The sequence below is a fragment of the Bufo gargarizans genome, chromosome 8 (genome assembly GCF_014858855.1).
Source record: "Bufo gargarizans isolate SCDJY-AF-19 chromosome 8, ASM1485885v1, whole genome shotgun sequence".
In the NCBI taxonomy this organism is placed as follows: Eukaryota; Metazoa; Chordata; class Amphibia; order Anura; family Bufonidae; genus Bufo; species Bufo gargarizans.
In genome coordinates, this window is record NC_058087.1 from 141,250,501 (window position 1) to 141,272,276 (window position 21,776).

The following is a 21,776-nucleotide window of genomic DNA, read 5'->3' on the forward strand; positions in this document are numbered from 1 at the left end:
GGCAGAGAGGATGGGAGTGGTGGTTGTGGCCCTGAGAGGAGCAGTAGTACTCAGTTGCAGATGAAAATTCCTCCCTCTGGCGCTCCCTGGGGTAGTGCAGTGGATGAAGGACACACCCTTTCTTCCCTCAGGGCACACCCTGGTATTCGGGCTCCTGCCTGATGATAACTGGGGAGCCCTTGATGGAGGATGTTTGGCAGTGCATACCTCCCAACCATCCTGGATTTCAGTAGCTGTCCCGCCGTCCTGGAACGGCAGAGGTATGTCCCGCTCTCAGCTGATAGTAATGGTGAAGCAGGAAGCCGTCCACTCCCTGCTCCACCAGTCACCTCAGCGGCAGCACAATGTACTGTCACACCTCTCACTGCTGCCTCTGCTCCTCCTATACAGCATGTGTGACAGTATCCTGCCTGCTGCGATCATCGGAGCAACCAGGTGAGTATTTACTGTGGTTTTTACTGTGAGGGGGCACATATCTGGGCACAACTACTGTGAGGGGGCACATATCTGGGCACAACTACTGTGAGGGGGCACAGATCTGGGCACAACTACTGTGAGGGGGCACAGATCTGGGCACAACTACTGTGAGGGGGCACAGATCTGGGCACATCTACTGTGAGGGGGCACAGATCTGGGCACATCTACTGTGAGGGGGCACATATCTGGGCATATCTACTGTGAGGGGGCACATATCTGGGCACAGCTACTGTGAGGGGGCACATATCTGGGCATATCTACTGTGAGGGGGCACATATCTGGGCACAGCTACTGTGAGGGGGCACATATCTGGGCACAGCTACTGTGAGGGGGCACATATCTGGGCACAGCTACTGTGAGGGGGCACATATCTGGGCACAGCTACTGTGAGGGGGCACATATCTGGGCATATCTACTGTGAGGGGGAGCATATTTATATAGTGCTGTGGAATATAGCAGAACTATATAAATGTGTGAAAAAATAGAAGAAAACAAATGGGCACAATGTGGACAATACTACTGTGATGGGGCACATCTGGGTATATCAATGGTTAAGGGGCATATATGTGGGCATAGCTACTGTGAAGTGGGGACATATTTATATAGCGCTGCGGAATATAGCAGCGCTATATAAATGTGTAAAGAAATAAAAAAATTGGGGGGAAAAAGGGCATTATCAATGTGATGGGCACAATGTGGGCATTACTACTGTGATGGGGCACATATGGACATCACTGTGTGCTGACAGAAAGGGGTTATAATTACTATGTAGGGGTATTAAGGGGACTTTGAATAGTTTGGGCAGTTAGAGACGTGGCCTAGTATGTTCCGGCAGCGTGCTACACACAGCACATAATGTCCCATTTTGCTCTTTTCTAAAGTCGGGAGGTATGGGGGCGCAGAGGTTCTCTGGACTAGGGCCTAGCTTTCAGGAAATTGCACGTGTAGGTCTTCTCCTTTCTGGGTGCCAGTGGGGGTTAATCTGGTCAATCACCCTGGTAACCTAAACAGTCTGCTACTTTGTTAACCATTTGGCTGCATTACGCATTGCTATCGAGTACATAAACATAACATTGCCTTAACTCTCTGGCAATAAGGAACCCTTTGCAGAAGTCCTATTGGGGTACTGCACATTTATGCCCCATTGAAATACTAAAGCACAAGAATACGGGATTCCCTAAACAAGGCGTCTGCCGGCTTTGTGACTCTTTTAAATAATGCTCATTCTCACTAGGAGACAGTGATGACATCATGCGGCCTCTAGGGATAACAGTAGGGCTGCCACTGCCAGGACGTTGATGACGTCATCGCACAGCCTAAAGCCTCGTATTTAAATTCGAACCGTCTTGTTGCTGGAGGGAGCGCGCTGATTGGCTGTCATGGCGACGTTTACGCTCGAGTCGGCCAATCACAGCACGCATGCGCCTGAGCTGCCTGGAGGAAGCAGCTATTTATGTCCGGCTCCGGCTAGAAATCAGCAGATTGTGATCGCTGTGTGACTGGGGCAGGGCCGCGCTGAGGACAATGGCGGAGCCGGGCGACAACCGGAGCGTTAACCAGCTGGTGAGTGCGGGAGGGGCTCGCGGCCTGCGCCCATCTCCCCGTCCGTCATGGCTGCGGCTATTGTTCCTCCCTCGCCCGTCTCTGGGGTCTTCCACATTGGGGGGGGGGGGGGTAATATGTCCTCTGTAATGGGGGCAGGGGCCCGCGGTGCCGCACTTCCAGCAGCTTCCTGGTGACCATGGTGCTCCGCAGTGACTGGCATGGCGCCATCTTCCAGTGCCCGGCCAGTCTGTGCCCCTGTGGCTTGGCCTCTTGGTTTGGGGTCTTTTTTTATATTATGTCTGGGTTGTAATTGTAGGTTTTTGGCTATGACTGGTGTTGGTTGTGCGTGTTATTTTGTAATTTTTATTTATTTTTTATAATTTTAATAAAACCTTTGTCACTGTGCCAGTGCTCCCCGCCGATACAGCCGTCACTGGCACAGGGACAAAGGTTTTATTAAAATTATAAAAAATAAATAAAAATTACAAAATAACACGCACAACCAACACCAGTCATAGCCAAAAACCTACAATTACAACCCAGACACGTCCCCGTATACCGCACCTTACCCCTGCAGCCAATCACTGGACTAAGTCGTCCCATGCCAGGTACTGCTGAGGCCAGTGATTGGCTGCAGCAGTCACCAAAACTGTGCCCGGGGAGGAGGACGGAGCAGTGGTGCTGGCACAGAAGGGAATGAAAGTTAACACAAGGCACTTATTGTTATTGTCCATATTGTCTCCATTGCTGACTGGATTCATTTTTCCATCATATTTTACACTGCTCGTTTCCATGATTACGACCACCCTGCAATCCATCAGCGGTGGTCGTGCTTACACACAATAGAAAAAAGCATTAGCCTATGTGTGCTACCAAGGTCCTGCCTACCAAAAATAGGCTGGTGTGTAAGCACGACCACCACTGATGGATTGCAGGGTGGTCATAACTATGGAAACAAGCAGTGTAGGATGTGATTTTGGGGGGGGGGGGATGAATCCAGCCAGCAAAGGAGGCAATATGGACAATCACAATAGTAAGTGCCTTGTATTAGCTTTCTCTACATGATAAATGCCATTTGCTGAAGCGAGACAGCCCCTTTTAAGTAACCTGGCCAACCAGTTTAAAGGGGTTCTCCTATCCCAGATAGGTGCTGGTCCCACCTATGGGTTCTGCTCCTTATTTCCAGAAACTGTCGCCCGACGTGAAAGGAGAGCAGCAGCCGCTCCAGACATGGAGGGTATTATATTGTGGTGTGGTGAAATTAAGTATGAAGAACCTCCTAAGATCCTGAAGGTCCCCAAGGTAGGGGGTAGGGATGACCCTAAACAGGGCGCAGACTGGAGATGGGTTACAGTTATCATTTTGCTTTTAGGAAATATATTAAATATGAGAAGACTGGAGGAGCCCACGGGAAGGAGTTGTATACTGTATCTGGTAACCAGAGGAAGGTGTCTGATGACATCATCTGCTGGTGGGCGTGAAGCTCCCCGACTCAGAGGAAGTCCTATGTAATGGTTAATTCTGCCTCTGATCTATAATCTATTGAGACGCCATCATTTACTGAGTCAGAATTACCCGTCCCTGTGACCACACCGCTCCGATTATCTTAGAGGAAACTGCACAGTGGTGTCGGAGAGCGGTCTAGTGGTTTGTGACTCTCAGGCGCTGTTCAATCACGTGGCGTTTTGTGCAGGCAGAATTTGGAGAAGCCACGGGGTGACTGCGCAGAATCCACCTCCCATTGTTTTTAGTGGGAGGCCGTGGTTTAGGACCGCGCCAAAAAGGACACGTTCTGCCAACAAACCACAGCTGAATGAATGGCAGCAGGGCTTCCCACTGAAAACAACTACAGCACTCTGTGCGTCCGCCTGGCGACTTTTTGGTGCAGAGTCGTCCCCCCCCCCCCCCCCCCCGGGTCTCCTTATAGGTGCGGTCCAAGAGGTGGGACTCGCACCTATCAGACAATAGGGGGGGGCATATCCTAGCAATATGCCCCCATTGTATGTGATGGGAATACCCCTTAAGGGGCCCCCTTCTGGTGATAGGTGGGACCCCCACCTATCTGACATTGATGGCATGTCTGAGATGAGCTAACCTGTCACCTCTCTGGACATGTCTGTTTTGGCAACTACTTGCATTCCCCGTCTAATAACCATTATGGAGCATCTTTTCATATAACTGTATGTTGTGCTATTCCTCTATTACTCCTGCTAGAAGTTTATAAATGCAAGAATTACTAGCAGTGTGCAATAAAGGTGCATCTGGGTGTTTCCAGGCCCCATGTAATACCATGCTACCTGCACTAAGCAGCCCTCTACCAGTGCCATCCACCAAGCCAGTAGAAGCTGGCACCAGGGGATGTGATAAAACAACAAAATAAGCATTGCTTACCAGTTTATTCCTCCCGTGTACTAGCGCAGCCGCTCCAGTCCTCCCAGTCCATCTCTGCGGCGGTGATGTGCTGTATACCCATGTGACTGCTGCAGCCAGTCCTGTTCTGTATACCGCTGAGGCCAGTGATCATTCTCATGTCTCCATGGCTTGTCACTAATGTTGTGTCCAGTCCTCACTGTGGCGGGACATTACATTAGAGCGCCTGAGGAGCCCGGGATAAGCGGCATCTGGAGCCCCCGGGTGTTCATTCGGTGCGGGGTTTCCTGGGGCGCACACACTGAGCAGCCATCCCTTTAGCACAGTAAGGATCTGACGGATGAAAGTCAGCGCCGGCGTCTGATTGATTTACCATGAAATGTCTGCAGTATTGATTGGCTTCCATTTCCTCCAGAAAGCATGACCATGTCTTAATTGCAGGCTGCAGAGACTGCGAGTCTTGAGGAGCAATTCCAAGGATGGGGCGAGGTGGTCCTGCTTGCTGACCGTACCCTTCGCTGGGAGAAGCCTTGGTTCCCAGCAGCTATAATGGGGGCCGTGTCCTTCATATTTCTGTAAGTAACTGTAGAAAGGGTTCGGACTGAGCCGTGCCTTGTGTGATGATAACCTGTAGGGTGAAGAACAGAGGAGCCCCGGGGCAAATCCAGGAAATGTCTCCCATGGTCTATAGCGCCAACATGTTTGGCGGCGGTGTACCCACCCATCTCTGTCTTTGTGCTGGTCCATATTTCCTTCCCACACACTAGGTCCAGTTTCATACGTAGCCAGGAAACTTAGGAAGCTGGCTTACATTTAGACTGGCGGTGGCTATGCCAACGTTATGTGGAGGCCTGCGCCTAACTCCGGCGGCTCCACCACCCAGTATAGGGCGTCTTCATAAATGACCCCCATAGTCTCTATCCAGATGTTACCTTGGTACTGTTCTGCACCAGTTTTTGTCCGTCATGAAGATCGCTTGATACAGGAGAGATTCCGTAATTCAGAAAGCTACCCTGTATCTGTGGGGAGCTTTCCTGGTGCATGTGCCGAAGGCCAAATACACACGGCCGTGTTCCGTGGCCGAGAGCGGTCCGTGGTATGCCGGGCTGGATTCCTGTTCAGAGCAGGAGCGCACGGTGTCATTGGTTGCTATGACGCCGTGCGCTTCATGTCGCCGCTGCACTACAGTATTACACTATACAAGTGTATTACTGTAGTGCAGCGGCGGCATTAAGCGCATGGCCGTGTGCATTTGGCCTAATGTGAAGTAAAAAGTAGATGTGAACAGAGCCTTAAAGAGGACCTGCCCTTCTCCTGACAGGTCTGTTTTAGTAACTACTTGCATCCCCCCAGGTAATAACCATTCTGGAGCATCTTCTCTTATGACTCTGTTGTGCCATTTCTCTATTATTCCTCATAGACGTTTACAAATGAATTACTAGCAGTTTTCAGTGAAGGTTCAGATGGGTATTACCAGGTGGGGGTGTCTCCCTGCACAATCTGACACTTTCCAATAGGTGCTGCTAGTGTGAGACTATTCAGGAACTCACCCAAACTAGTTCCACCCATTTGGACTTGCATTGTAAACTTCTAATAGGAAGAATTAAGGAACAGCACATCAGAGTCATACGCATAGATGCTCCAGAATTGTTACTACATGGGGAGGAGTGCAAGTAGTTACTAAATAAGACCTGTCGGGGAGGGGGGGGGGCCTCCTCTTTGAGGCTGGGTTCACGCTTTTAACTCCAGCAGAGGAACAGACTGTGCACTGTATCCGGCACCGCCTCATACTGTGCACCGCCTCATACTGTGCACCGCCTCATACTGTGCACCGCCAGATCCCATTACAGTGAGCTCCAGGCACTTTCGGCTGGACGTGTTGTGTTTTTTTGTTCAGCATGTACGTGCCAGAATAATAATAATAAAAAACCACTGCAGATGTGAACCCAGCCATACATATTGGATAGAGAAGCCTACAGATTTTGGTGAGAGCACCCATCATGTAATGTGTATGGGAGGCCCCAGACACTCCCAGCAGCAGATGTCGGGGATGATAAGGATCACCAGAGGTGTCTGCTGGGGGCTGTCTTCCCTCTCCAGTATAGGCAGTGTTCCAGCACAATAAACTGAATAAGTAGATATGAGGGGCACACCTACAAATGAAAATTGCATGGACCGCCAGCCAATACGTATGTGTAATTAATTATTTATTAACACCACACTATAAAATAAGGTGAGGATCCTCAATGATCACATTAAAACATGCACATTTGTTAAAAACACATAGAAAGACTTATAAGTTAATAAGTTGCAATGTCACTGATGGATGGTGGCTTTATATAGACTGGATCGTGTTCCAGCACAAGTTACTTTGTCACATGGAATAGGTTGCATTAGAAATACAAAAAAACCTACGTGTTTCAATCAACTAAACCGCTCTTAGTCATGGTTTAAAAACTAAGTGCGATGCCAGCCATTTTATATCAATTATCTCCAGTCACAGCTGTGATGTGCGGGGCACGGCAGCTAAATGTCATCAGGATCCCCAGTAAAATATATACTAGAAGGCAAAGGTCAAAAACGGAAGCCTTCAAATTTTCAGAGAGTCCCTTACTAAACTGTTAGAGGAAGGTCTGTCACAGAAGGAGTTTGGGTCTTTTCAAGTGAATCGTCCATTAACTCCTTTACTATACGGACCCTAAGGTCCAGGAACAAGCTGGTAAAGGGGTTCTGCAGTTTTTTTTAAAGGGAATCTGTCACCGGGATTTTTTGTCTCATCTGACTCATCTCAGGTTAATTTGCATATGTATCAAATCGGGTTTTTAAACAATAAAAGCACACAGAGCTATGGGGACTGGGTATTGCGGATGTGCTAGCGGCCATCTAGCAACCCATGTCCTCAGCTCTATACACATAAACCCGGTGACAGGTTCCCTTTAAAGTAATGATCTAGCTTCTGGATAGATCATCAGCATCTGATCGGCGGGGGTCCCCACCGATCATCAGTTTAAAAAAACTGCTGAACCCCTTTTAATCTAGAGCACAGCCCTATAGTATCGGGGATCGGCTCCCCGTGTGAACCTTTGTGTTCCTGGATGGACTTTCACCCACCTGCAACCTTTGTCTAAACACCTACCATATCTGCGGGACAGCAAAGAGTTATTGTGGCCGATCATAAAGTGGAAAATGACTTTTCTTGGTTGTCTTCTGACGTGAAGTCACTGTGCCCGCCTATGCCGCATGCAGGTGCCATCCAGGCTTTGAGTTATCACTTGAAAAATACGGTGCCTACTCGGATGAGAAAAAACTGTTTATTTCAAATGTTGCTTTTTTCATAAAAACACAATTAGTTTCTCTGCAAACTATCCTTTTATGTGCCACTTGGAATGGTATGGCCGCTACATCTATGACCTGCTCGTCATTTGGAGTGGTGATATAGCGGCCATACCACCCTTTGTGGAATACTTAGGAATTAAAAGGGTTTTCCGAGATTTTTGTACTGGGGATCTAACCTCCGAGTAGGTCATCACCAGTATCTGATCAGGGGGGGCCCTGCTTTTGGTTCCGTGCACTATGTAAAGGAGGAGGACTGGACAAGGAATGAGATGGGGCGAGCTGTCCTCTTTTTGCCATGTGTATGTATATGGAGGTGGGCATGGCCAGCCTGGGAGAGTTGTGCTGCAGCGTAGTTCAGCAGCTGGAATATCATTCGCCTCTGTTAGTAGTTTTATCTCGTTCTGCTTTATAAAGTTATTACAGCCTTTTTAAGGATACTTGAATGGTTATGAGCGCAGCATTTTTATAGTTTGATTCTAGACGTAATAGAGATGTTAGGGAAACGGGAACAGAAATTTGATTTTGCTGCCTCGAAAAGATGACGCTGTGGTAATTCTGTACTTCTTCTTTTTCTGCAGGATGATCTATTACCTGGATCCGTCAGTTCTCTCTGGGGTTTCCTGTTTCATCATGTGTCTGTGTCTGGCTGACTATCTTGTTCCAACACTGGCTCCCAGAATTTTTGGGTCTAACACATGGTTGGTATCTTTCTATTCTAGAATGTTCTAGGTCCTATTTGGCTCATGGATGTCTTACTAGGATCCCAGATAACACGTTAAAGGGATTGTCCCATATGAGACAGTTATGATATATTAATAGGCTATACACAAATCTTTGGGACCCGCACCTATCTTCAGAACAGAGTTTTTTGCAGACTTTTAAGGCTTTTGTGAATAAACCAATCCTTTTCCCTGTACAGGACCACTGAGCAGCAGCAAAGACTGCATGAGATCTGCAGCAATCTTGTGAAGACCCGCAGGAGGATCATTGGCTGGTGGAAGCGCCTCTTTGTCCTAAAGGAGGAGAAGCCCAAGATGGTGGGACTATTTTTCAGACTTGCCTTTTAAAGAGCTATTATATGACAGCATCTTGTTCTCACTTAAAGGGGTTGTCCAATGTGTTTGTAAGATGATTATATGGCACCTACTAATATAGTCTCTGTTGAAATTCTGCACCATTTTCTATATTTCCTAAGGTATGTTCTATTGTTTGCCAAGTGTTTTGTGCTGACCAGAGTTCCTGTCCATAAGATGACCGCTGATGGAGAGTCATATGACCAGGCAAATCACCTCCATGTGATGTCTCCTCCATTCAAACACACTGCACCTGCTATAAACTCCCAACAGAACAAGTGCAGACTTCAGGTGCAGTGTGTTTGGAGGGGACATCACATGGAGGTGATTTACCTGGTCACCTGACCCTCCATCAGCAGCCATTTTGTGGACAGGACAAGGGAGCATACCTTATGAAATATAGAAAATGGTGCAGAATTTCTACAAAGCTTATATTGGTAAGTGCCATATAGTTATCTCACAAACACATTGGTCAGCGGTAACCAGAAAATGGCCAACCCCTTTAAGTGTCCGTTGTTGTCCTGCCTTGAACTAGGTGAGCTCTGACGCTAATGTAATGTTTTCTCCTCGTCTAGTATTTCATGTCGATGATCACCGCTCTTGCCATGGTTGCTTGGATCGGACAGCAGGTTCATAACCTCCTCCTGACATACATTATTGGTAAGTGTTCCTATAAGCAGGAAATACTTGGTCCCTGAAGACCACAGAGATGGAATATTCCATCCTACATAACGGCATACTGTAGAGCCCCATTAATATTCTTACTGGAATTGGTTCCCTCCATCACATAAAGGGAACACGAGATCCTGCTTTTTTATTTTTTTACTATGCCCATTACCTAATTACTTCTGCCGTGTGTTTCCAGAGGTAGCCCCCCCTTACTGCTGTTGTGATGAGCCACTTTATTCCACGGTCCCTGCATATGTCAGTTCCCTTTCTGAAGTCAAGGAGGCAGTAAGCCATGCTCATCGCACCCTTTTCCTGCCCCCTTCCCCTTGAGGGACGTTTTAGACCTGTGTCCACGTCATCTTCCCGTGTCTGTGCGAGTGCGCACAATGTATCTGCTATGGCGCATGTGTATAGAAGCAGTGAAGCTAGGCCATTTACACCCAGCTTCATGTGCAGTGGCTGAGAAATTGTACGCATTTGCGAGAATGGGAGACAGGGGAAGATGACGTGGACACAGGAGACGAGGGCAGTGGCTTCACACAAAAGCAGAAGGGAAACGCCTCGGGAAATACATGACAGAAGTAATAAGAAAATGGCGTAGTAAAAAAAAAAAAATATGTGGAAAAGCGGTCTGTCTGGTTTCATTTGAAGGGGTTGTGTGATCTCGTACGTTAGGGGCATATTACTAGGATATGCCCCCAATGTCTGTTAGGTGCAGGTCCCAGAGGTGGAACCAGCACCTATCTCTATTTCATTCATTCATTTCTATGGGAGTGCCAGTGGTCGGCTATTTTCGGAAGTCCCATAGAAATCAAAGGGAAGCACACCGAAAGTGCAGCCACTTCTCCATTCACTTCTATGGGGCTGACGGAGATGGCAGAGTCATGTGGGACCCCACATCCATCTGACTGGCAATGTATAAGACAACACAACCCCTTTTAAGGCTCTGTGCCTTTATACATTTAAAGAGGACCTGTCCTGACATTCCGGTGAATGTGTGTGTGTGTGTGTGTGTGTGTGTATGTATATATATGTATATGTAATATATATATAATATATATATCTTGACGTTAACCAGTTGGAGCTGTGTGCCTGCACTGACACTGTCTAATCTATGCAGAGTGTCAGACTGTGTAGGAATGTACCCCTTTGACAAGGGGAATGGTAACACCCAATTTATTAATACATTTCTATGAGCGATATCAGAGAAATGTCACGGTACAGAACTATAAGAAAAGAAGGGCCCGACTTAGTGTGGGGAATACAAGTTGCTAAAAAGAAAAGTCCGGAGAGGCGACAGGTCCTGCTTAAAGGGGGTTTCCAAGTTAAAGGTATTGATTGCTTGTCCTTGGGTGACCCACTTGCCCGGTGGCTGTGAGTGGTATTGCAGCTCTGTCCCTGGAGAGCTGGATAGTACAGTAAATCTGCTTCATTGTGGAGCAGATTTGGTGTCTGGAATAGTAGTAAGCCGGGTGATCACCCCTATGGGAGCGGTTATGTTTCTCACCCAATTTTTAACAAAAAATGGCTGAACTGGGTATCCAGGTTGACAAGAATTCTTGATTTTATTTTTTATTTTTTTATTTTTTATTCTGTATTTCTTATTTCAGTGAGTTTTGTCTTGTTGCTTCCTGGTCTCAACAAACATGGAGTCATCACAAAATTTGCTGGAATGGGAAAGCGCGAAATCAACAAACTGCTGAAGCAAAAAGAGAAGAAGAATGAATAGTGTTGTGCGAGATACAAAAGGAAAACTTCCATGGGAGCATTTAATGTTTGTTCTTGGGGCCTGACCCTAACCTTACCATTACGTTCCCCAATAACTGCCAATGCTGTATCTGTGTTGCACTGAAATTCCAACCTCTGAAGTATGAAGACTCTCCACCCCGGGGTGCTGTCCTCGTCTCCTGTGTTTCTTTACCACTTTAAATGTTGTCCACTCTTGTAAATATTCCATATTTTAGTGTTTTGTCTGTGTTTGTTTTTGTTGCTTTCCATACTTTGCAAAGTAAAATGTTGATGTGTCTTCCTGTTAATGGATGTAATAAAATGTAGATTGTCCAGGAAGTCTTCTGTATACTGTGTATATTTTTGAATTCTCATATTTTCAGCAGACAGTAAGGAAAGTACAGCAAATGGAGACTGATCAGCCATAACATTACAGCCTCCTGCCTAATATTCAGAAGGTCCCCATTGTGTAGTCAAAACAGCTGAAACCCGTTGAGATATGGACTCCACAAGACAGAATCTGTAATGTGGTGCCTGGCAGCAGATCGTAACTCTTTATAACTCCTAATCGCATACATGTAAGTCATTGGGCTCAGTGCGGCCCCCCACTTCATACAACCCCTTGAGCATAATCTATTGGCTATACGGCTCTATAATACAGCAGGCACTCGGCTACAATGACTGGAATTGGCGATTGACGCCGAACCTGGTCATTTAACCCCTCATTTGGCACGGTCAATAGCTAATGTGGTACTTGTGGGGTTAGGCAGAAGGAGGGGGCTCATTCTGCCTTCTGATTGGAGGCCCCGCAGCACCATTTCCAGCTCCAATTGGCTACCATGATGGCCTGGGGGTTTCCAGGCATGTCATGGTTAATTGCTGGTAGAGCCATGCGCACGGAAGAGCTTGGCAGGCAGTGTCTCAGAATCCCATAGACCACAATAGTATTTCTTAGCGGTCTGTGGGATAAGTGATCAGAAGATTGCATTTTCCAGTTATTGTGGAGAAAGTAAAATAAAACATCATAAAAATTCAGATCACTTCCCCTTCCTCAATTTTACATATAAAATAATTACAGGTATCGCTGCGTCCGAAAACATCTGAACTATTAAAATATAAAGTAAAAGGAAGATCTCAGCAACCGTGTGTTGCTAAAGGGTTCAATTTATTTTCAAAGTATAGTCATAGATTATACAACTTAACGCGTTTCGGCAAGTAGTCTACTGAGAGGCTGCTTGCCGAAACGCATGAAGTTGTATAATCTATGACTATACTTTGAAAATAAATTGAACCCTTTAGCAACACACGGTTGCTGAGATCTTCCTTTTACTTTATGTGGAGTTCGCTCCCTCCCGTGCAACAGGATCGAGTGCTGCCCGGATTGTACTTTATACTATTAAAATATAAACCCTTTTCCTGTGGTGAATGCCATAATGGAAAAGATAAATAAATCCACAAAGTTGTAAAACCTGATAAAACAATACTGTACAGCCGTAATCTGACCTGCAGAATAAGGATGTGATGTCATTTGTAGTGCATGGTAAATGTCATGTCAAATAAAAAAAACTTTGCCGGAGTGTTTTTTTTTTTTTTCCAATTTCACCTCAAAGAATTTCTTGGTTCCTGTATCCAGTACAAGACATTGTAAATTAGATGGTGCACTTATGGCTGGGGGGGGGGGGGGGGGGGGTAGCGTAGCAGCCAATGGGGAGATCTCCCCATTCATTGTTCCAATTGTTCTGCTAGATATATTTCAAGCTGGCAGTTTGGGGGCCAGTTCTTTCTGCAACAGCAGGTGGCGCTGTACAGACACATTTCAGGGAATTACTCAGTAGCTGTAATACATTATTACATGCAATTATAAAAGTATTCAGATCCAGGTGCTGGTGTGAAAAATGTAAAAAAAAAATTGTCATCCCCTTGCACACTCATGTTCCTAAAACCATTCCTGAACAATTTTTGCAGTGTGGCAGGACACATGATCCTGCTGAAGAGGCCACTAACATTGGGCAATACAGTTACCATGAAGAGGGTTACTTGGTCTCTATGATGCTTATTCCAAGGGGTACGAGGAACCTGTTCTTATGATCGGTGGGGGTCCCAGCAGTAAGAACTACACCGATCTAATGGTTATCTTCTATCCTATGGAAAGGGGGTAACTTAACTAGGATATCCCTTTAATACATTCACCGCCATAGCTCACCAGAAATCTGGTATACTCAGAAACAGCATGTTAGTGAGACCTCTACTGGTCAAATACAGTAAGTGCATACATACTTACAGTATATAGGGCACATATCCACATGTGACAGAAAAAGAATTTGGATTTTGTTCTAGGTCTCACCCACTACATTGTGAAAGGTGAAATCCTTGGTGAAAATCTGCAGAAAGAACTGATATATTCTGGATTTAAAATCTGCACTGCATTTTAATTTCCATGCAGTGTAGTAGTTGAGATTTGTTAAAATCGCGTCCACCTTGCTGCTATTTTAATACGCTTTTCCACTTGCAAATCCGTATACAAAATCTGTAGTGTATCTGCTAAGTGCTAACATACTCTTACTGTACAGTTTACACGCTTAAAGGGGCTGTCCTATGTCAACGTGGAAACGAGTTACGGACACACTCTTCACGCAATTTGCCTAGCCCCAGTTCACGACAATAGCGGCTGCAGAAACAGTGGAGTGCTAGCACACTAGCAGTTTCAGTAAGCCTGACCACCAGAGGTCAGCGCTTAGTCACATCTCACTGTGGAAACAACGAGATGGGACAATCCCTTTAGGAAGGAAATATAGTTCTATTTACTGCAGCTTGTGTCCCCAGTCACCCACAGAATGGTAGGATTATCAGCTATACTGGTTCATCTCAATAAATTTGAATATCATTGACAAGTTGACTTATTTCAGTAATTTAATTCAAAAAGTGAAACTTATATAGATTCATTACACACAGAGTGATCTATTCCAAGCATGTATTTATTATAATGTTGATGATTATGGCTTACAGCTAATGAAAACCCAGGTCAGTATCTCAGAAAATTAGAATATTGTGAAAAAGATCAATATTGTAGACTCCTGGTGTCACACTCTAATCAGCTAATCAACACAAAACGCCTGCAAAGGTTTCCTAAGCCTTTAAATGGTCCCTCAGTCTGGTTCAGTAGGCTACAAAATTATGGGGAAGACTTCTGACTTGGGGTACTTTCACACTTGTGATGTTTGATTCCGGCATAGAGTTCCGTTGTCTGAACTGACTGCCTGATCAGGCAAACTGCATGCAAACGGATGTCATTTTTCAGACTGATCAAGATCCTGATCAGTCTGAAAAATGCCTGATCAGTCAGAATAATGCATTGCAATACCGGATCTGTTTTTCCGGTGTCATCAGGCAAAACGGATCACTTTTTTTTTCTTCTCATTTTTAACCACCTCAGCTCCCCCTAGCTTAAAGAGGACCTTTCACCAGAATAAAACTTCTAAACTAACTATACAGGCATGTAGAGCGGCGCCCAGGGATCCCCCTGCACTTACTGTTATACCTGGGCGCCGCTCCGTTCTCCCGTTATTGCCTCTGGTATGTTCATAGTTAGGCTCCACCCAGGGGAACCTGCCGGCGTCTCCTTCTCCCAGGCTGCAGCGCTGGCCAATTACAGTGCTCAGCTCATAGCCTGAGAGAGAAAAAAAGCCTCTCCGGCTATGAGCTGAGCGCTGTGATTGACCAGCGCTGCAGCCTGGGAGAAGGAGACGCCGGCAGGTTCCCCTTGGTGGAGCCTAACTATGAAGATACCAGAGGCAATAACGGGAGAACGGAGCGGCGCCCAGGTATAACAGTAAGTGCAGGGGGGTCCCTGGGCGCCGCTCTACATGTCTGTATAGTTAGTTTAGAAGTTTTATTCTGGTGAAAGGTCCTCTTTAAAAACCCTTAATGACCAGACCACTTTTTACAATTCTGCACTACACTACTTTCACCGTTTATTACTTGGTCATGCAACTTACCACCCAAATGAATTTTACCTCCTTTTCTTCTCACTAATAGAGCTTTCATTTGGTGGTATTTCATTGCTGCTGACATTTTTACTTTTTTTGTTATTAATCAAAATTTAACAAAATTGTTGCAAAAAATGACATTTTTCACTTTCAGTTGTAATTGGTTTTTTTTAAAAACCCGACATCTATATATAAATTTTTCGCTAAATTTATTGTTCTACATGTCTTTGATAAAAAAAAATGTTTGGGTAAAAAAAAAAAAATGGTGTGGGTAAAATTTATAGCGTTTACAAACTATGGTACAAAAATGTGAATTTCCGCTTTTTGAAGCAGCTCTGACTTTCTGAGCACCTGTCATGTTTCCTGAGGTTCTACAATGCCCGGACAGTAGAAAAACCCCACAAATGACCCCATTTCAGAAAGTAGACGCCCTAAGGTATTCGCTAATGGGCATAGTGAGTTCATATAACTTTATATTTTTTGTCACAAGTTAGCGGAAAATGATGATTTTTTTTTTCCTTACAAAGTCTTATATTCCACTAACTTGTGACAAAAAATAAAAACTTCCATGAACTCACTATGCCCATCATGAAATACCTTGGGGTGTCTTCTTTCCAAAATGGGGTCACTTGTGGCGTAGTTATACTGCCCTGGCAATTTAGGGGCCCTAATGTGTGGGAAGTAGTTTGAAATCAAAATGTGTAAAAAATGGCCTGTGAAATCCTAAAGGTGCTCTTTGGAATGTGGGCCCCTTTGCCCACCTAGGCTGCAAAAAAGTGTCACACATGTGGTATCGCCGTACTCAGGAGAAGTTGGGCAATGTGTTTTGGGGTGTCATTTTACATATACCCATGCTGGGTGAGATAAATATCTCGGTCAAATGCCAACTTTGTGTAAAAAAATGGGAAAAGTTGTCTTTTGCCGAGATATTTATCTCACCAGCATGGGTATATGTAAAATGACACCCCAAAACACATTCCTCAACTTCTCCTGAGTACGGCGATACCACATGTGTGACACTTTTTTGCAGCCTAGGTGGGCAAAGGGGCCCACATTCCAAAGAGCACCTTTCGGATTTCATAAGGCATTTTTTTTACAGATTTTGATTTCAAACTACTTCGCACGCATTAGGGCCCCTAAAATGCCAGGGCAGTATAACTACCCCACAAGTGACCCCATTTTGGAAAGAAGACACCCCAAGGTATTTTGTGATGGGCATAGTGAGTTCATGGAAGTTTTTATTTTTTGTCACAAGTTAGTGGAATATGAGACTTTGTAAGAAAAAAAAAAATAATCATCATTTTCCGCTAACTTGTGACAAAAAATAAAAACTTCCATGAACTCGCCATGCCCATCACAGAATACCTTGGGGTGTCTTTTTTCCAAAATGGGGTCACTTGTGGGGTAGTTATACTGCCCTGGCATTTTAGGGGCCCTAATGCGTGCGAAGTAGTTTGAAATCAAAATCTGTAAAAAAATGCCCTGTGAAATCCGAAAGGTGCTCTTTGGAATGTGGGCCCATTTGCCCACTTGCCCACCTAGGCTGAAAAAAAGTGTCACACGTGGTATTGCCGTACTCAGAAGAAGTAGGGCAATGTGTTTTGGGGTGTCATTTTACATATACCCATGCTGGGTGAGAGAAATATCTCGGCAAAAGACAACTTTTCCCATTTTTTTTTATACAAAGTTGGCATTTGACCAATATATTTATCTCACCCAGCATGGGTATATGTAAAATGACACCCCAAAACACATTCCCCAACTTCTCCTGAGTACGGCGATACCACACGTGTGAAACGTTTTTGCAGCCTAGATGCGCAAAGGGGCCCAAATTCCTTTTAGGAGGGCATTTTTAGACATTTGGATCCCAGACTTCTTCTCACGCTTTAGGGCCCCTAAAATGCCAGGGCAGTATAAATACCCCACATGTGACCCCATTTTGGAAAGAAGACACCCCAAGGTATTCAATGAGGGGCATGGCGAGTTCATAGAAAAAAAAAATTTTGGGCACAAGTTAGCGGAAATTGATTTATTTTAATTTTTTTCTCTCACAAAGTCTCCCTTTCCGCTAACTTGGGACAAAAATTTAAATCTTTCATGGACTCAATATGCCCCTCAGAAAATACCTTGGGGTGTCTTCTTTCCAAAATGGGGTCATTTGTGGGGTGTTTGTATTGCCCTGGCATTTGAGGGTCTCCACAATCATTACATGTATGGCCAGCATTAGGAGTTTCTGCTATTCTCCTTATATTGAGCATACGGGTAATGAGATTTTTTTTTTTTCTGTTCAGCCTCTGGGCTGAAAGAAAAAATGAACGGCACAGATTTCTTCATTCGCATCGATCAATGTGGATGAAAAAAATCTCTGCCCAAAAAAAAAAAAAGGAGGGGAAAGGCGTCTGCCAGGACATAGAGCTCCGCCCAACATCCATACCCACTTAGCTCGTATGCCCTGGCAAACCCGATTTCTCTATTCACATCAATCGATGTGGATAAATAAATCATTGCCGGGATTATTATTATTTTTTATATACAAAGTGTTTGCCAAAGCATATGAACACCGCTGCCCCCTCAGCTCATATGCCTCGGCAAACGTATCTTTTACTGCAGAGGAGAAATCTCGTCTTGCAGCGCCGCATACACCGACTTTTGTGTAATCTGACAGCAGCGCAATGCTTCTGTCAGAATGCACATCAGTGCTGCAGCTAGTCGATCGGTTGGTCCACCTGGAAGGTAAAAAAACAAAACAAAAAAGAAAAAACCAGGCCGCAACGCAATAAATGTATTAACTTTATAATAACATTTGAACAGAACATATAAACTTTATTAAACTTTTTGAACAGAACGTAAACTTTTTTGCTTACCGGTGATTTTTTTTTTTTTTTTTACCTTTTACCTTTATAGGACAAACCTCTCCTTCCCCATGGGACAATGTGCAAAGCGCAAATCGCCCAAAGATGTGGCGAAGTACATTATGCACTTTGTCCCAGGTGAAAGGAGAGGTTTGCAGCAGCTCTGTGTGAATGGGCCCTAATAGCCCTGTGTGCCTGTCCTGTGAGATGCAATCCCTATGCTAAGTATACCTGTGTGTGGTACTTCCAGAAACACTCCCTTAAGCATAGGGCATGGTGGTCAGGGCAGTCAGGACAGAAATAGCAGGTGTCACGCCTTATGCCACTCCTGCTACAGACACGACATTTTTTTCGGGGTGGCGGTCGGTTTGAGGTACCAGCAACGACACTGGGGAAATGTCGCTCATGTAGACGGCTAACTACACTGGTGGATGGGGCCACGGAACCTCCTGGATATAGGAGGTTCTCGATGATCTCTTCCTGAAATTTGAGGAAGGATCCTGTTCTCCCAGCCTTACTGTAGAGAACAAAACTATTATATACAGCCAATTGAATTAAATATACAGACACCTTCTTATACCAGCGTCTGGTTCTGCGGGAAAGTAGATAAAGAGCCAACATCTGGTCATTGAAGTCCACCCCTCCCACGAGCGAATTATAGTCGTGGACACAGAGGGGCTTTTCAATGACACTGGTTGCTCGTTCAATTTGGATTGTCGTGTCTGCGTGAATGGAGGAAAGCATGTAAACGTCACGCTTGTCTCTCCATTTTACAGCAAGCAGTTCTTGGTTACACAAGGCAGCCCTCTACCTCCTTGCAAGACGGGTGGTAATGAGCCGTTGGGGGAAGCCCCGGCGACTAGGTCGTGCGGTGCCACAACAGCCAATCTGTTCTAGGAACAAATGCCTGAAGAGGGGCACACTTGTGTAGAAATTGTCCACATAAAGATGGTACCCCTTGCCAAATAAGGGTGACACCAAGTCCCAGACTGTCTTCCCACTGCTCCCCAGGTAGTCAGGGCAACCGACCGGCTCTGATCTTTACCCTCATAGATCCGAAATTTGTGGGTATAGCCTGTGGCCCTTTCATAGAGCTTATACAATTTGACCCCATACCGGGCGCGCTTGCTTGGGATGTATTGTTTGAAGCCAAGGCGCCCGGTAAAATGTATAAGGGACTCGTCTACGCAGATGTTTTGCTCAGGGGTATACAAATCAGCAAATTTGTTTTTGAAGTGGTCTATGAGGAGCCGAATTTTGTGGAGCCGGTCAAAAGCTGGGTGGCCTCTGGGACGGGAGGTGCTGTTGTCGCTAAAGTGCAGGAAGCGCAGGATGGTCTAAAACCGTGTCCTGGACATGGCAGCAGAGAACATGGGCATGTGATGAATTGAGTTCGTGGACCAATATAACCGCAATTCATGCTTTTTGGTTAAGCCCATGTTGAGGAGAAGGCCCAGAAAAATGTTAAATTCGGAAACTTGGACAGATTTCCACCGGAAAGACTGGGCATAATAGCTTCCCGGGTTGGCGGCTATAAATTCAGTGGCATATCGGTTTGTTTCTCTCACAGCTAAGTCCAAGAGCTCCGCAGTCAAGAACAGCTCAAAAAAACCCAGTGCCGAACCAATCTGAGTTGTCTCAACCTGAACTCCAGACTGGGCGGTGAAAGGGGGAACTACTGGTGCGGCTGAAGTTGGGGGCTGCCAATCAGGGACTCTAGGGGCTCTACTGGCCTGTCTGTGCGGTGGCTGCGATGGGGGAACTAATGCACATGCCACCGTACCAGCTTCAACTGCCCTTCTGGTGCTCGCCACTTAACCATGTTGTACGGCAGTGCTGGTACTAGGTCCAGGATGGGCTGCGCTGCTGGTGTATGCCTCACCACGTAATCCGACAGCGCCAGCCCCACTCTGCTGCCCTTGAAGCGGATCCTGCGCAACTTGTGGTCTAGCAACACGGGGCCGGGTACGCCTGGTGCTATCAGGGACCTCAACCTCCTCGTCCGAACTTTAGGTCAGATTGCCACTGCTTTCTACAGGTTCATATTCGGACCCGCTGGATTCGTCAGATGAGGGTTCCCATTCCTCATCCGACTTGGTCAGAAGCCTGTAGGCCTCTTCAGAAGAATACCCCTTGTTTGTCATTTGGTCAACTAAATTTAGGGGGTATTCCCTGAGACTACCCCAAGAAAAAAAGCAAGCCTATCTTACAAATGGGAGGCTAGCGAAGTACAGGAGGCCGCTGCGATTGATAAAGCGCTTGTAAAGTGATTGTGCGGTGATAAAAAAATAATAAAATAAAAATGTTGTCACTGCGGCGGGGCGGTGTGGGTGAACGCACGTGTGGGCGACCGATCAGGCCTGATCGGGCAAACAGTGCGTTTTGGGTGGAGGGCGAACTAAGGTGACACTAATACTATTATAGATCTGACTGTGATCCATTCTGATCACTTACAGATACTATAAAAGTACAAATGCTGATTAGTGATACGCTAATCAGCGAATCAGTGACTGCGGTGCGGTGGGCTGGGCGCTAAACGATCGCTAACTACCTAACCAAGGGGCCTAAACTATCCTAAAACTATCAGTCAATACCAGTGAAAAAAAAAGTGACAGTTTACACTGATCACTTTTTTCCCTTTCACTGGGTGATTGACAGGGGCGATCAAGGGGTTAATTGGGGTGATGGAGGGTGATCTGGGGGCTAAGTGTGGTGATTGGTGTACTCACTGTGATGTCTGCTCCTCTGCTGGAAACAACCGACGAAAAGGACCAGCAGAGGAGAAGAGAAGCCATTTAACACCTTATATTTATAAATATAAAGTGTTAACTGGCTTCTGATTCGATTTTTTAAAAATCATCAGCCCGCCAGCCATGATCATTGGCTGGCAGGCTGATGACGAAATTGTCCTCTAACTTTTGCCGGCCCGCGATGCGCATACGCGGGCCGGCTTTGCCCGAAATCTCGTGTCTCGCGAGATGATGCACCGGCGCGTCCACGCGGAATAACAGGGCCGCCGCAAAGACGCAATCCTGCGTACGGCGGTCCTGTAGTGGTTAAAGGTCTGCGCATGCGCAGACCGGAAAGACGGATCCGGCACTAATACATTCCTATGGAAAAAAATGCTGGATGCGGCATTCAGGCAAGTCTTCAGTTTTTTTCGCCGGAGATGAAACCGTAACATGCTACGGTTTTCTCTTTTGCCTGATCAGTCAAAATGACTGAACTGAAGACATCCTGATGCATCCTGAACGGATTGCTCTCCATTCAGAATGCATGGGGATATGCCTGATAAGTTTTATTCCGGTATAGAGCCCCTGTGACGGAACTCTATGCCGGAAAAGAAAAACGCTAGTGTGAAAGAAAGTAGCCTTAACAGTTGTCCAGAAGACAGTCATTGACATCCTCCACAAGTGCTGTATTCAAGCATATTAATGGAAAGTCGAGTGGAAGAAATAAATTGTGGAAGCAAAAGATGCACAAGCGACAGGGATAACCACAGCCTTAAAAGGATTGTCAAGAAAAGGCCATTTGAGAATTTGGGATAGATTCACAACGAGTGGACCACAGCTAGTGTCACAGGCTCTCCTGGGACAGGGGTCAGAAGATCTAGGAGACTGGCTGCACGTGATGTGATTTGATAGCCTCTCTGGTCTTCTGTGTTGTTGCTGGCAGGGCCGTCTTTTATATTAATTAGACTCTTGGCAAGAATTGACTTGGGCCCCCTGGATCCCGCCTTC

General features: G+C 45.8%; 1 protein-coding gene across 1 annotated transcript; it reads left to right on the forward strand.

Moving 5' to 3' along the window:
* The first annotated feature begins 1,882 nt into the window (after positions 1-1,882).
* On the forward strand, positions 1,883-11,537 carry LOC122945398 (ADP-ribosylation factor-like protein 6-interacting protein 1). The gene is made up of 6 exons (XM_044304469.1): positions 1,883-2,040; positions 4,834-4,967; positions 8,307-8,426; positions 8,648-8,765; positions 9,377-9,461; positions 11,081-11,537. Exons 1-6 carry the CDS (start codon positions 2,002-2,004, stop codon positions 11,197-11,199), a joined length of 615 nt encoding a protein of 204 aa, XP_044160404.1. The 5' UTR covers positions 1,883-2,001; the 3' UTR covers positions 11,200-11,537.
* The last annotated feature ends 10,239 nt before the right edge of the window (positions 11,538-21,776 follow it).